The 15,578-nt window shown below is 55.6% G+C and overlaps 1 protein-coding gene across 20 annotated transcripts in view; it reads right to left on the bottom strand.

Moving 5' to 3' along the window:
- Positions 1 to 15,578, bottom strand: part of DNM1 (dynamin 1) — a 41,940-nt gene that overhangs the window by 3,496 nt on the left and 22,866 nt on the right. For 7 of the 20 annotated variants that reach the window (XM_070518652.1, XM_070518642.1, XM_070518644.1 and 4 more), the window contains exons 11-20: positions 13,091 to 13,177; positions 10,694 to 10,764; positions 10,484 to 10,535; positions 10,267 to 10,278; positions 8,497 to 8,610; positions 4,555 to 4,664; positions 3,718 to 3,829; positions 2,729 to 2,899; positions 1,418 to 1,659; positions 841 to 1,056 (exon numbers count right to left, since the gene is read on the bottom strand). In XM_070518652.1, coding sequence (XP_070374753.1) covers positions 841 to 1,056; positions 1,418 to 1,659; positions 2,729 to 2,899; positions 3,718 to 3,829; positions 4,555 to 4,664; positions 8,497 to 8,610; positions 10,267 to 10,278; positions 10,484 to 10,535; positions 10,694 to 10,764; positions 13,091 to 13,177 — 1,187 coding nt within the window. Of the gene's footprint in view, positions 1 to 840; positions 1,057 to 1,417; positions 1,660 to 2,728; positions 2,900 to 3,259; positions 3,272 to 3,717; positions 3,830 to 4,554; positions 4,665 to 8,496; positions 8,611 to 10,266; positions 10,279 to 10,483; positions 10,536 to 10,693; positions 10,765 to 13,090; positions 13,178 to 15,578 lie in introns of all 20 variants that reach the window. The other 13 variants (XR_011506212.1, XR_011506208.1, XR_011506207.1 and 10 more) reach the window with 4 other exon arrangements.

The following is a 15,578-nucleotide window of genomic DNA, read 5'->3' on the forward strand; positions in this document are numbered from 1 at the left end:
CAGAGTCAGTTTCCTTGCAAGAAGGTCATGGATCAAGAAGGCAAAGCCAAAGGATAAAGTAGAATCCTTTTCTCTGGAAATCTCGGAATGAGGCAGGCTTTACCCACTCCTGCCCCCACACCCACCACATCAGTCCACCCCAGGGAGGGCCAGAGGCAAAGGGAAGGAAGAAAGCCATCAGATTGCCCCATGGCACCCAGACACCCTTCCCAGCTGCCCTATGTCCTAGTCCATGCCTGGGTGCCATTCCTGCACTCACACCCGTGTGCACGCCCACACACACATCACACACCTTGCTGTTCACACAGTCACAGCCTGGCCTCCGTTCCTGCAGGCCAGAGGTTGGACACCCCCCTGGGACAGCTCAAAAGAATCAGGACTGAGAAGTGTAGAACAAAATCTACACATCCGGAGAGGATCTGGGTTCAGATCCTCAGACCTGAGGTAGGCTCACTAGGGGCTGGGAGAGGGAAGTAGAGGATGGAATGGAGAATGGAGGAGAGCAAGAAGGGAAAAGGAGGAGGAATGCAGTGTGTGGGAGAAAGAAGGAGTGAAAAGGTGGGAAGCGCCATGCAAGTGCTGTAAGGAAGGGGGCAGGTGGGATGAGCCCCACAGCCCCCTCCCCAGAAACGACCACCTCCGGGACTCAGCGCTCCCTGGGGGACAGGCTCCGCCAGCCCTCAGCCCCACCTCCCGTGGCTCTGGCACCCACAGTCCGAGTGCCTTGGATGGAGAGGGCCGGCTCTGGCGGCCAGGGCCGATGTTCCAGAATCTGGCCCCACTTCCCTCCCGGCCACGCCCGCCCGGCGGTCTCTCCCGCCACATTCAGCCCCTACTCACCTGGGGACCCCGGGCGGGGCGCGGTTGGGGCGCGAGGGCACCTGGGGGGGAGGACCGAAGGGGTCAGGGGAAGCCCCCGGCCTGGAGGGCACGGGGGGCGCTCCCCCCAGGGCGGACCCAGCAGGCGGAGGCCCAGGAGCAGGGCCCCGCGATCCGGGCCGGGCTGGGGGCACGGCAGGGGCTCGGCGCTGCGGTGTGGGGCTGGACGTGGGTGACCTGCGGGCGACAGGGAGCAGAGGACAAGGAAGAAAGGGATGAGCGGCACCGCCCCAGCTTGAGGCACCGCCCCGAGCCGAGTGCCGGCCACGCCCATGCTCGCAAGCCCCGCCCCACCCTAGTCCGCCGGGGCTTAAGGCCCGCGTCCAGTGGCTCCAACTTTCCAGCTCCACCCAGCCTCGCAGCCAGCGCTCCACGGCAAGCCCCTCCCCGCGGCAAGCCCCGCCCCTCTCTAAGCTCCGCCCCTTGCTCCAGGTGGGAGCCGCCCCGGTGACGCGGGCGCGCCACTGCCCGGTCCCGGCCCTCCTCCCGCGGGCCCCGGGCTGGGGGGCTTTGGGGCCTTGGGGGCCGGCCCTGGTACCTGCGTCCGGCCGGTACGCTCTGCACCTGCAGCCAGGAGTCGTCCACAGGCGGGGGCATTGGCGTGCTGACAGTGGTCGTGTTGATGTCGCCGATGATGCTGAGCGCCTCCTTCAGTGCGTGGTACATGCGCAGCATCTCGTCGCGCCGCTGCGCCTGCTCGGCCGACTCCTCCATCAGTGTGTTCTGGTCCCCGCACGAGTACAGGTTGGCCAACAGCTCCGAGAAGATGAATTCCTTGGTCTGCAGGCGGGCGAAGAGAGGGGGCGCTGGGACCGGACTCCTGAAACGCTCTGCCTGCCCCGCGGGACCCTGTTAGGACTGTGTGATGGACTGGGAGCTCTGGGACAGGACTCTGCCACCACTTAAACTCAGAGATTCCGCCCCCCCTCCCCTCACCCCCGCTTTCCCCCTTGCCCTTTTCTCAGATGGTCCAGAGAAGAAAAGTGAGCTGTCCAAGGTCATAGATCTGAGATGACACCTGCTGACTCAGCTTTTTTCAGCCTCAGTTTCCCCATCTGTAAAATGGGGTAGTTACTCTTTCCAAGGACATGCATGCTCCATTGGACCAAAATAAGGAAGACGACAGTTTAAAATTTTCTGAACCCTTGAGCAATACGTGTAAATGTGTGCCTGGATGGGGTGAAATGTGAGTCTCTGTGTACAGAGGGTGAGTTAATGTTCTCTTTAAAATCCCCACATGGTACCTGGCCAGGCTCTGAGACATTCATGGAGAGATGCTGAGGTTTTTCACGCCACAGGCCTGTGTCTCGTTTCTTTGTTATTCAAATATATGTTAGGTTCCTACTCCCTGCCATTCACTGTGTTGCTATGCACTTTATATTCATCTAATCCTCAACTCTATTATTATCCATATTTTACATATAAGGAAACATGTTCAGAGAGGGCAGTTCCTTTGCTCAAAGTCACACAGGGAATTTGTGGCAGAGCCAAAATTCAAACACAGTTCTAATTCTCTGGGGGCCATGCTTTTTCACTAAGCCTCAGGTGGTAGCCGTTCTGTGAGGTGTGTATTTCAAAATGTGGTCTAGGAGTTCTCAAAAGATGCAGATCCCTAGCCCCTTCTGTAAAACATGTAAGCATATTTGGAACAACTTAGGTGTATGAATCTTCAAAATAATATATGCAGCTCACATTATATTCCTATTGGACAGTTCTGGTGCAGACCCATGCCTCCCTCCTTAGAACTAGTCTCACAGGGCTGGCCTGCACCTCCCCCAGGGCAACCTGGCTACCCGCCTCCCTGGTCCCACAGGATCACCCGCCCCCCCCCAAGTGGTGGTGCACCCACGTTGTTGATCATGAGGTGCATGATAGTCTTAGGCATGAGATCTCGCACAGTCTTGTTGACAATGGCCATGTATGAGTCCACCAGGTTCCGGATGGTCTCCACCTGCCGCTCCAGCTGTGGGTCCATGGAGTGCATGAAGTTGTCTGAGCCATTCTCCTCGGTCTCGCTGGTCTGCCATCAAGAACAGAGGACATCAGGGTGGCTGGGCCCTTGAAGCCAGATTCCAGGCATCCCCAGGGTCTCAGCCCCTCCAGGAGTGCCTGGCATACTGAGGCACAGAGGGAAGCAACTGGCCTGAACACAGAGATACCCAGCTCCCCCATATGCTCTGGGTCTTTGGGCTCTGCCCATCTCAGTGCCTCCTTCAGCCTTATCTCAGCTCTGACACTAGTGCCTAGAATTTGTCTCAGTTTACTAGTCCATGAATTAGGAAAGGAAATCTCCTAGGTCCCTTCCTGATTCCAAAGACGTGGCCAGAGCTGATGCCAGGCTGGAGACGCCTGGCAGAAGGCGAGGGAGGGGAGTACTCACTTTCTCCTTGTCCTGGGAGGCCCACACCAAAGCCATAGAGGTCACCACACCAGCATTGCCACCACGCCGCCACCAGTGAGCACAGCGAAGCAGACACAAACAGAGAGGAAAAGGGGAGGGATTGAGTGAGCCCAGAGCACTGTACCCCAACTGTAAGGCAACTCTAGACGTTGCCACAGTGAAAGAGGGGAGAAAAGAGACAGGAATCACAAGAAACTGCCATCGTATGAAGGGGATGCAGGAAATGCTAATTGTGGCAGAGAAGGGGACACATCAAACTCCCACTAAACCTCCGCTTAACTCTGATCCCCCCCCAGGGCAGGTAGCAAAGGATCCCTGCTATTTCTGAGCCCAATAAGGGCTGGGAAGCCTGGCATGCCTCAGCATCACTGAGGATGATGTACCCCAAGTCCCCCATTACAAGCAGCTTGCCCTCTCCTCCCTGCCCCACCACTCACCCCAACACGCTCGGGGTACACGCCAGCCCTTAGGAAGGAGGCCTTCCAGCTATCCACCTCCTCCTGTGTCTCACAGGCCAGTTCCAGCTGCCGATAATCCTTGTAGACATTCCTGCAAGATGGGGCAGGTGGTGAGGGGAGACGGGGCAAAGCCTATCTTCCTTGGTGGTTAACGGCATGCATGTACTGGGGTCATCATGCCTGTGGTCCAGTCCTGGCTTTCTCATTTCCCAGCTAGGTGACCCTGGGCAAGTCCCTTCTTCTCTCCAAGCCTCAGTTTCCTCATCTGGAAGATGGGTTAATAATCATAATTCCTGCCTCCCAGGGTCATTGTGACTGTTCAGTGAAATGAGCAGTCAAATGCTCTATTGGAAAGGGACTGCGCCCTCATTAAAGGGGCATCCATGACAGTACCTCCCCTGGCCTGGCTCTCAGCCCCCCTTGGCTCCCTCCCTGGCTCTCCAGGGATTCCCCTGATGAATGCTCATCCCTGAGTAGGAGAAAGCCTGCTAGACTCAGCCCTGGGTTGGCAGGTGAGAGGCCTGATTCTGCACTGGCCCCACTGGACACTGAGCAACATGAGAAGGGGCCCAGGCATGACTGGGGCTCTTCTTTGTCCTCAGTGCCTGGCAGAGTGTCTTACGCACAGCAGGCACTAACCAAGTGCCTGTGGAAGGACAGGAGGCGAGGAGGGAGGAAGGAAGAGAGAGAAGGAGGGAGGGAGGGAGGGGAGGGGACCTTGACATGAAGTCTAGCACAGAGGAGAAACTCCGTGGGGGCGGTTTGGGGCTTGCAGGGTCTGGGGCCCCACAGCCCTGGTCGGGGGCAGGCAGGCACCTCTGTTCCGTGTTAAAGAGGGCAAAAATATGCTTGCTCGACATGAAGCCCTTCTCCACGTCCCGCAGCTTCAGGTTGTCCACAGACAGCATGTATTTCTTCTCTTTCTCCTGTGGGTAGAGATGGGAGCGATTGGCATTCTCCTCTCCCACGCCTTACTCCCTAAGAGTCTTCCATGCTGGGGGGGCGCCTGGAGCTGTGGATCCCCAGAGTGGCCCTGGGCTCTGGGCACCAGCCCCCTTGTACCACACAGGTGCTGTCTCATGAAAGTCTGGCCATGGAGCCCTGGGGCTGCCGGGCACCCGTCGCTCCCATTGGCGTTTAAGCCATTCCCACCACCTCTGCATACATGCCAGAGCCCAAGAGCCGAGGGTGGCAAGGCTGAGGGTGGCTCCCACGTCCCATCCCAAGCAAGCCCTGGACACCAGCCAGGCCAGCCCGCACTGGAGCCTCTCTCGCCGGGGCCTGGCTGCCAGGGCCTGCCTTGGATAAGCCTCTGACTTCATTTCCTGACTGTAGAGACAGGGAAGGGGGGCCACCAGCACCGGAGGCTTCAAAGGGCTGGCTCAGCCCATTCCCCCCAGCCGCCCATGTGTTAGCAATCAGGCGCGCAGCACAAGCCTGGAGATGGTGAGTCTGTGTGTGCAACATGCGTGTGGTTGTGTGTTTCTACAAACACATGCAAGCCTGAGCCCATATCCTATCAGCCTTGTGTGTGCGCCCATGTGTCTGTGTTGTACATGTGTGTGTGTGCACACGTGTGCCTGAGGAGGTACCCAGCATGGCCGTGTGTCCATGTGAGCACATTTGTATGTCAGTGCGGGTGTGTGTACACTTTTGTAGATGTGTGTGGCAATTGTAAATGTCTATGTGTTTGCATGAACGTTCCAGTGGGACACGTACTATGGGTACATGCTTACATGCATACAGTTTGTGTAATAGGCTGAATATGTTTGATTTATCTGTAGTCATCTGGGAGGAGATTTGTGCATCTGTGGATGAGCATGTGGGTGCCAGGCCCACATGCAAACGTGTGTATGCCTGGTGTGGGCCAATGTGTCTGTAGGCTGCTGTGTCCAAGGGGAGGGGCTCAGGGATCTGCAGAGGATGGGGCTCTGGCAGGAGGGGAGGGTTTCTGCTGCCTGTACCCCACTCGCCCCCCCAACACCACGGGACCCACGCGGGGGGCAGAGGGGGAGCTGCCTGTTTGAGTCTTGGGGACTCAGGGCTTGGACATGAGCTTTGCCTAGGATCTCAGATGGGGGGCTGGGTTTAGGAGGACCCTGCTCCTCCGTCTTGGCGTCATCCTGCCCACCTCCCTCTGCCCCCCACACTCGCCTGGCCCATCCAGCCACATAAAGCCCTCTTTATGCCAGGCGGGTGGCCGAGAGCCCCAGAGGGTGGCTGGGGGAGGAGAGGAGGAAGTTGCACACGCGGCCAGGGAACATCTGGAAGCATTCGAGGGAGGCCCCGCCACCACCCGCCCTGCGCTCTGGGGTTGGACACTAGGTAGGAGCGGCCTCCTCCCCACCCCTCCCTTCCTGCTGGCCGGCCCCCTCCTCAGGCCCCTCCTTCCCAGCCACAGCTCCCGCTCACCCCTGCCACGTCAAAAGAGGCAGAAGGGGAGTCGGGAGCAGAGAGGGGACCACGGCTGGCTGGGCTGGGGCTGAGGGGACATGGGCTGGGGCAGGGGGCCTTGGATCTCCAGGAGATGGGGCTGAAGCTCCCACCCGATGGACAGACACTGCTGCCTGGATGGACCAGAGGACACCTCCACTCCGTCTACCCAGTGTTTAGACTATCTGTTCAGGACTCCCAAATTGTACAGTAGTCTGCACATTGGTTAGGCTGGGCTGGGTTAGACCCTCGGCGCCGCCGCTGGAGAGCTGGACCGACCCCCGCCCGCCATCCCAGAACCGGAGCCTGGAGCAGGGGCAGGGAGCTTGGGGGGCACAGGGTGGGCTGGGAGGAGGTGCAGAAAGATGGGGGTGCCACCCTGCTGTGGGACGGGGTGGGGGGCGCTGATGGGTGGTGGAGGGAGACTGAGAAGATGGGGGGGTCAATGAGGGCTGGGGATGTGGGTGGCCGCCTGTCTGCCCAGAGGGCCACCCAGGTCCCAAAGACCAGAGGGCTGGCAGCCGGGTGGAGAAGGGGGACACATTAGCCTCCCCACAGCCTGCCCACTTCCATGGCCCCAGCTGTTCTAGTGAAAAAATCCACTGGCACCCAAAACACACACACAACCTCACCTTGATACCCACTCCCCAAATCAGGCACATACACTCTCACACCCAAACTTTAAATCACACATCCATGCCCCAAGCACACACGCACATTGCAAGTGCAAGCACATGTGCACACACATGCACACACCCTCACAATGGAACACCGGCCCTCTCCCATCCTTACATCCCCAATGCATACATATTCTCCAATATTCCACAGGCATACCCTCCCTCCCCAAGCCACTGGCCACACACAGACACCTACACTTACACACCGAGCATGGGCACATATGCCTGAGTCACACCACAGGTACACACGGTCTGCCCCCAAAGGCACAGGCAGACCCCCATATACCACACACACCTAGATGCCTACAGCCCAAACAGTCTCTTACAGAGCACCCGCCCACAGCAGCCACAAGTCTCCCCCCCAACCTCCCAGCACTCACTGTCCACCCCACCCCACCCCCACAGACACGCAGCACTCACTTCCACACACCACTAAACTCGAATGTACACACAAAGCTCAAAAAAGACCCCCCACGCAGGTACGAGGACAGGGGGCCCCTCTCAGATACACTCCCCCCTCCCCCCCACTGTAGCCAGTGTAGCGCCCTCAGCCCCAGGTCACGCTGTCCCCTGACCCTGTGTAAGAGCCCCAACACAGGAGCAGCAGGAGTTGTGGGGCAGCAGTCGGCACCCCCAGCCCACAGGGGCTGTCTAGGGCGCCTGCCTGGGAGATAGAGCAGGAAGCGACCCCCCCACCCGCGCGCCACGCCACCTCACACTCCATCCCTTCCAGGGGCCCCGTGCTCTGGGAGAGGCCAGGGTTGGGGTAATGAGGTCCAGATGGCTTGGCGCCCCCGCCAGTGACGACAGAGGGCCCCCGCCCAAGGTGGGGAGGAGGGGGCCTGCCCTGGGCGACTTGGAGGGGGCAGGGATCAAGGAGAGGGCTTGGAGACCAAAATCGCAGGCGCCCACCGCGTGCCCCGCACCCTTGTTGAGAGTGCCCTCTCCTCCAACAGCCCCGCCAGGAAGAAGAGGGTCCCTTCCCCCACTTCATGGCCAGCTGGAGTTCATTACCACAAGCCCCCCCCCCCCCAGCCCTCCCCATTCTCTCTGGTCACCTCTGGAATCCAGATGTGGAAGCCAAATAGACTCATTCTTAAAGGAGACCAGCAGCAGGGGAGGGAGGTGGCGGGGGTCTGTGTGCCCCATTGGGCAGGGCGGGGTTTGGTGTAGTGCCTCTGCAGGGCCCCATCGCTCCTTGTCCCTAAGCCTGGAGGCACCCTGGGCAACTCCCTTGGACCTCCAGGGTCTGGTGGACTGGGGTGCAGGGGTTAACAGGGTGTCTGGCAGCTGGACTCATGTGTGTCATGAGCCTGTGGGGGCCACGGAGGAGGCGGCACGCCCTGGAGCAGGAAAACAGGAAGGCTGCAGGGCTGGTGGGGTCAGAGAGGGACACCCAGCACCCCTGCCCACTCTCTCCAGGGCGCTTAGCCCCAACCTCCCCAGCCCTGCCAAGCCACCTTCTCTGCCCAACCTGGATGAGCACCCAGGACCGCCTGCCTCTACATCCCACCTCCACCTGAGGGTCTTTGATGGGATTTCTTTAAACCCCTGTTGGGTGGTCCAGTCCACTCCAAGGCCGTGGTAGGGTCTGAACCTGACTCTGGCCGCTAACCAAACCCTTGATGACCAGTGGCCCTCTACTTACCTCATCATCCTTGTACCAGGACAGATTCTCAGCGGTCAGCACAAACCAATACTCCTTGGAGCCCCCCTTCATGATGCCAATATTGTTGATGGTCAGCCAGCCCTTCCGGATGACCTGGAGGGCGAGGGTCAGGAGGTCAGTGGCCAGGGGCCAGGCTTCCCCGTGGAGGATGGGGAGACAAAAAGAGGCACTCAAAAACCCACCCAGCTCTTGGAGGCCTGGCTGGTCAGAGAGGGTGGGGGCCAGACCTGCCGTGATTTGAACCAAAGGGAACAGAGTGGAAGACAGAGGAAGGCAGAGGTCAGCTCAGGATATAGAGCCTTCTGACAGAGCCGTCTGAGTAAGTAACTGGTGGCCTTGGTAGGGGATGAGCTCCCCATCACTGAAGGTGTGCAGAGTTTAGGTGGCCAGTTGGGCAAGACAACTCTGAGTGTCTGTTCAGCTTAAGATATAATTTATTCTAAGACTTCTTTCTGACCTCAGGGACTTTTCACAGGCTGCTGTTGCCTCTGCCTGGAAAGCACTTCCCCTCCTGTCTGCCTGGCAAATTCCTACTCACCCTCTGGGCTCCGAAGTCATATTCTCAGGCAGGGCCCCCTGACCCCCAGTTTAAGTCAGGACCCCCATTATAATGTTTTATCGCTCCCTTAACTCTTCTTCTAAGACAATGACTGGGATTTCAAATTACCTTGTGTGTGGGTGTGCATGATTATCTGTTGATGTCAGCCTGTCTTGCTAAATTGTGAACTTCCTCTCACTGGTATGTCCCAGAACCTTGTGGAGTGCTTGGCAGACAGTAAGTGATTGATAAATATTTGTGGCATGAATACATGGAATGCTATGATAGCAGGGTTCTAAGAGTCTGATCCCAGACCTGGACTGAGTGGGGTGGTAGGGAGAAAGGGCTGGGGGAGGGCGCTGAGCTCAAACTGCCCGAGCCCTTTCTTCCCAGGGGAAGCTCAGAGTAACAGGCAAAGGTCTCCTTTCACAGCAGAAAGCAGCTGTCCCCAGGACTGTCCTGAGCTATCACCACAGACGAGGGTCTGTGGGTTCTATTTCAAGGGCAGGGCCACTGCACAGACCCTGGTGGTGGGCCAGACTAAGAGGATGAGCGAGAAACTTCTGCTCCCTCCCTTAGCCATGACTTCCCTGGCTTCTCCTCTGAGCATCCACAGAAGACCAAGGAGCCTGGGGCTGACAGGAAAGCCCCCTTGGGCCAGGCCTGCTTCTAAGGCCCTCAAGGCCCTCCTGGAGCCTCCTTAATCCTCGCTGGCTTCCCCAAGAACCTCATGGAGAACCCAAGCAACAGACCTCGCCATCCTGCTTGCTGGCCTGACTTGCAAGAAGCACTTGACCCTTGACATTTCATTAATCTCTTTACTCAACTCTCTGGTACAGATGGCCTCAGCTTAAAAACATGTCTGTCTCTCATTCCTCCCTCCCTCCCTCCCTCCAACATATATTTAAGGAGCACCCACTTAGTGCCAGGCCCCTGCCAGGCATTTTCACCCACCCCCAGCCACATGGTCTACCTCTGTAGATGTACCTGATGTAGATACTCAGCTCATGCGCACTGATGGACAGGTTGATGGGACTCTGTGTATGGCTAGTCCTTGCCTCTGGCTTGACAGCATGTGTGGACACCCATGTGCTAGTGTAGGCAAGCAGCTCAAGCCAAAGGTGCCCTCTTGCCCACTGCATATCCCCACTACAAATGGGCCCCCTCCTCCCCTCACTACACAAGCCAAGAGCCCCACTCCTGGTACTCACCAGAATCTCATCCTGCAAAGAGGTAACCATAGCAACCACGAGAAGCATCGGGAGAGAGGAGAGAGGGTTACTGAGGCAGAGTGGGAGGCTTGTGGCTGGCAGTTGACAGGCTCCCTGGCCCCTGTGGGACCCCTCCTCTCAGGGGAGGGGGCTCTCAGAGCTTGGCGTCCATCCGGCACCCTCCATCCCTCGGGCTGGGGCACTTGGGCTCACTCACCTGGTTCCCTGAAGCCTTCTTCTTGTTCATCTGGTTGCTCCTTTGCTGAGCACTAATGGAGAGAGAGGAGAGTCTCAGAACTTCTCTCAAAAGGCCCAGCTCCACTGCCACTGCTCAATGGGCACCAGACCCAGAGGGTTAACCCAGGGCACCCCCACCACCACACACAGTCACACAAGGTGTCACCTTCTCAGCCCAGGGAGCACTCACTTGGCAAAGCCTATGAAGTCCTCATGGTTGGTATTCATGTAAGCCAGCTCAATATCGATGAGGAGCATGACCTTCAAGGATACACAGGTCAGCAGGCAAGTAGAAAAGATAACCACAAAGTTTTAAAATGCATGAAAACTGGGAGAAACTTGCAGCGCAAATAGAATCCATAATCAATCAATCAATCAATCAATCACTCCATAATAAATAAAGAGTTCCTACAAATCAATAAATGAAAGACAAGAAAAACAAATCAAAATGGTCAATGAATGGGTAATTCATAAAAGAAATGCATACAGCCAATAAGGATACGTAAAAAATGTTCACCCTCACTAATAAAGAAACGTAAGCTAAAACAATGAGGTCTTTTTTAAACCTATCAAACTAATAATAAATACTGATAATGACCAGTGTGGGCACAACCGTGGGAAGATGGATTCTCTCATATACTATGGGTGGAAGTGTAAAATAGTATCACCTTTTTGGAGGGCAATTTGGCAATATTTAACAACATTAAAATGTACATATTCACTTCCAAAACTACATCTCACCAATAAACTCAGCACGTGAGCAAAGACACACATACCAGCGTGCTCAGTGTGATGTGGTTTATAATAGAGAAAAATTGGGGACAAGCCAATGGCCATCAGAAGGTGAAATAGATTATGGTACCCTCCAAACAATAAAGCACTCTACAGCTGTTCAAAAGGATGAGGACAATTTCTAGGTCCTGGCATGGGGAGATCCTCTTTGCAAATGATTAAGAGTGAAGGGATTCATAATTGAGTCGTGATAATGAACACTGCTGAGTTCAGACCCAGGGCCTGCTGCTTCCCGTGAGCCTGGGGCCTGTGCTTACTAAGCATCAGGTTCCACAAATGAAGTGTTTCTGCCTCAGAGGAGCGAAGGAGACACAATGAGGTGAGGTAGGTCATGCGTCTGACATGTAAGAGGTGCTTGACAGATGTTAGCTACAACAATTATCTTTAGAGAAAAAAAGGCATGACACACAGCAGGACTGTGGTTTTTTTAAGATTAAGATGGAATCTGGAATCTGTGTGTGCCTAGAAAAAATGCCCAGAAGGGGACACACCAAACTGTTAATAATGGTTATTTTGTGGGAAAGACTGGGGGCAGAGAAGAGTGAATGGAGTCACACTTACTTGTAATTTAATCACTTCTATACTGATTGAATATTTTGTTGAGTATTTATCACTTTTGTAATTAAAAAAGAGACCCATAAGGATTTAAAAACACAACATCAACAACAAAAATGTGAGCAGTTGGGGACAGTGCCATTGTGGAAAACAGATGTGTGAGCATAGAGGCTGGGAAATGGGAGCCAGAGGTGGGCATAGACGGAAGGATGACAGAGAGACGGACAAGGATAGAGGACTAGCCCGTGAGGTTCATGAGGGCCACGCCGGGGGCCTGTCCTCTCTGCTCCTCCCAGCTCAGAGACAGCATTCGGTGATATGTTTGTGATCAAATGAATGAATATTTGATAACTGACTACATAAAAGGAAGCAGCGTGGCTATGAGAGGTATGAGGTGACCCAGAGAAACAGCAAATAGACGGACAGATAGGCCCAAAGAGGGACGACCACAGGAGAGACTGCCAGAAAGCTGAGAAGCAGATAGTGGGAATGCAAAATAGTGCAGTTGCTGTGGAAAACAGTATGGTGGGTCCTCATAAAATTGAACACAGAATTACCATATGATCTAGCAAATCCATTTCTGGGTATAGACCCAAAAGAATTGAAAGCAGGGTCTCCAAGAGATATTTGTACATCCATGTTCACAGCAGCATTATTCACAATAGCAAAAAGGTGGAAACAACCCAAATGGATGAACACAATGTCGCATATACATACAATGGAATATTATTCAGCCCTAAAGAAGAAAAAAATTTTGACACATGCCACAACATGGATGAACCTTGAGAATACTATGCTAAGTGAAATAAGCTAGTCACAAAAGGACAAATGTTGTCTGCTTCCACTTATATCAGGTACCTAGGGTTGTCACATTTATAGAAACAGAAAGAAGAACGGTGGTTTCTGGGGGCTGAGGGGAGGGAGAAATGGGGAGGTAGTGTTTAATGGGGACAGAGTTTCATTTTGGGAAGATGAAAAGTTCTAGAGATGGATGGTGGTGATGGTTGTACGACAATGTAAATATACTTAACGACATTGAGCCGTACACTTAAAAATGGTTAAAATAGGAAATTTTATGTTATATATTTTTTCCCACAATAAAAAAGAGAGAGAAAAGTAGAGACTTACTATGAGGAGGGAAGGTATGAAGGAGGTGGAGACAGAGGGACAAGGGAGGAAGGAAGAGAGCCCTGGGACAGGACGGAAGGCCAGGGAAGAAGGTGCCGTGTGGTGGGCTCACCTGCTCCTTGGTGCGACCCTCACGCTCCCGGATGTGGGTGGTCACGATGCGCTCCATCTCCTCCCGCAGACGCGGGTATTGCTGGAGCTGGGGAGGGGCAGGAGGGGAGAGAGCCACGTACACAGGGGGCACGGGCAGGGAGCACCCAAACCCCACCAGAGTCCAGGGATCTAGGGGCGTGGGGTGGGAGACACACACAGAATGCCCGAGAGGGGGACGAGAGACCTGGGGTCCCAGGAAGCTGATGGCACCAAGCCAGGGCCACACTTCTCCTCCAAGTGTGGGTTCCAAATGGCAATTCAAGGGTCTTCCTGGTTCCAAGCCCTCTTCACTGGCCTACCTGGGCAACTTCGTGGGGGCGGGCAGTTCCCATGGGCAGAAACGCCATCGGAATCCGCCTGCTCCTCGGCCGCCATCTTGGTGGCAGCCATCTTGGAAACCGACATTCTATTGTGGCCTTTGTTTGGGAGACCGTTAGCTCCCACGGCTTTCACCGACCCTCAGGGCTACCCCTTTGCCTTGTCAAAGGCTTGGAGGGACAGTCGGATAGGGAATCCGACAGGGAACAGCCTCGAGATTACTATCCAGGAAGAATCTGGGGAGGGCAGGGCCCAAGGTGCCAGTTGGCCTCCTGAGTCAGGCTGGGGACAGTCAATGCTCCTTGTCAGAGCTAGGGGACGGGGCAGGAGAAAACTAGCAATCACACAAACGACATGCAGGAGCCACAGGCACGGGCATGCGAGGGCATAGGGGGGCATGCGGAGTGGGGGTGCCAGCAGCATGAGCAGTACCCTGCGGGGGCCGGGCTGAGCCACGGGCCCTCTTGGTAGAATCCACCCGGTTTTGCCTCCTTTTGCATGCCCCAGCCTGGCACCATCATCCCCAGCCATGTCTGCCTGGCTCCGAGCTGGCCAGCCAACCTGTCTCTACGCCAATCCTTTGGGGTAGGGGTTCAGTAGCACCCATTTCCCCCAGTTTTTATCAACTGAGGCTGAAGGGAAAGTTGCTCCAAACCCTTCCCCCTCTGCCTGTGAACTCTGTCCTCAGCTCAGCTGGCTCTGGACAAAGCCCAGGTTGACTCATTCTCCTTTAAGACTCTGTTGGATGTCATCTCCTCCAGAAAGCCTGCCCTGACCACCCTGAGAGCTGGGTTGGGGGGCTCCCTGTGCCCCACCCCTTCCTTCATTAGACTGGATTGTAATTGCCCTAAAGGCAGTAGCAGGGCCCACCCAACACTGGTGTTCAAAGAGGGCATGTTGAAGAAATGAGAGTATGAATGAAGGATGAATGTCTTTGCCCTCCTTGCCAGGGTGAGTGGACACCAGCTGCTCTGCCCTCTGGCTCATGAACCAGCAACTCCTTGGGGAGGAGGACTCGCTGAGCTGCTGATGTTGGGAGCCCACCCACAGAGACCTCCAGTCCTGCCGGCCCACTCTCCCCACTCTGTGGCCACGTGGGGCCCAGGTAGGGCAAAGCTAGAACCACTCCTTGTCCCTCTTCCCATGCCTAGGTCAGGCCCTCAGGTGAATGTCCTATGTGGGAAGAGAGCTGGAGGTTAGCATGCCTGAGTCATAGGTAGTGATTCTGAGGGCAAGATGGAGGCCAGGGAGGTGGGAAAGGGGGTCATCGGGAGAGGCAGGAGAATGGGGAAGAAAGCAGTGCCCTGGATGCCAGCCCAGGAGAGGCAGACATGAAAGATGCCACATCTCCCCCCTCCCCTCGACCATCCATGGCTGTGCCAAGGGTGTGGACTGATGTGGCCAAGTGCAGGGGACCTGGGAGAGAGGCAGCCTGAGACCAGGGGCTTAACAAAAACGCTGGCCCACGAGGCTCAAGGAGCCTCCTTCTCAAAGTCTCCAAGTTAGGACAGAGATTTGGAACTGAGTCACCACCACCAGAAGGCCTCCTCTGAGGTGGTCCCAAGTGCTCCCTCCCAGAGGGACTGGTGGGGGAGAGGTGGGCAAGGAGGGAGGAGGAGGGAGAAATTTGCCAAAGAGCATGACCAGTTCTCCCACTAACCGCCTGGATGTTCCATTTGTCAGGTTTTCCACGTGTCACACATGACAGGGCAGCCTCAGCCCCTTTGAGAAGGTCTGTTCTCTTTGAGCATCTTTTTCCATTCTGGCTGCCTCTGAGCATTTCCAAGACTTTTAGCCAGTTTTTAAAATGGAACTTTTCTCTCTTGGTCTTTGGCTGAGTTTAGTCCAGGTCAGCCTGGAGCCCACCGATTAGTGGCCAGGGACACAGCCCCTGGAGCCTCATGGCTCTGAGTTCAGAGTCGGCTCCTCCCCTGCTGACTCTCCTCAGAAAAGTGACTGGACCTCTCTGAGCCTCAGTTTCTCCATGTGTAAAATGGGGTAGTAATGACACCTCCCCTCTGAAGGTTGTTGAGAGCATTGAGCAGCACATTCTATGCCCAACATTAAACTCTAGAATTCATCTAGTAATGAAAACTCTAATCCCAGCAGGGCTGGGAATAATTAGAGCT

Source organism: Equus asinus, chromosome 10 (assembly GCF_041296235.1).
Source record: "Equus asinus isolate D_3611 breed Donkey chromosome 10, EquAss-T2T_v2, whole genome shotgun sequence".
Lineage (NCBI taxonomy): Eukaryota > Metazoa > Chordata > Mammalia > Perissodactyla > Equidae > Equus > Equus asinus.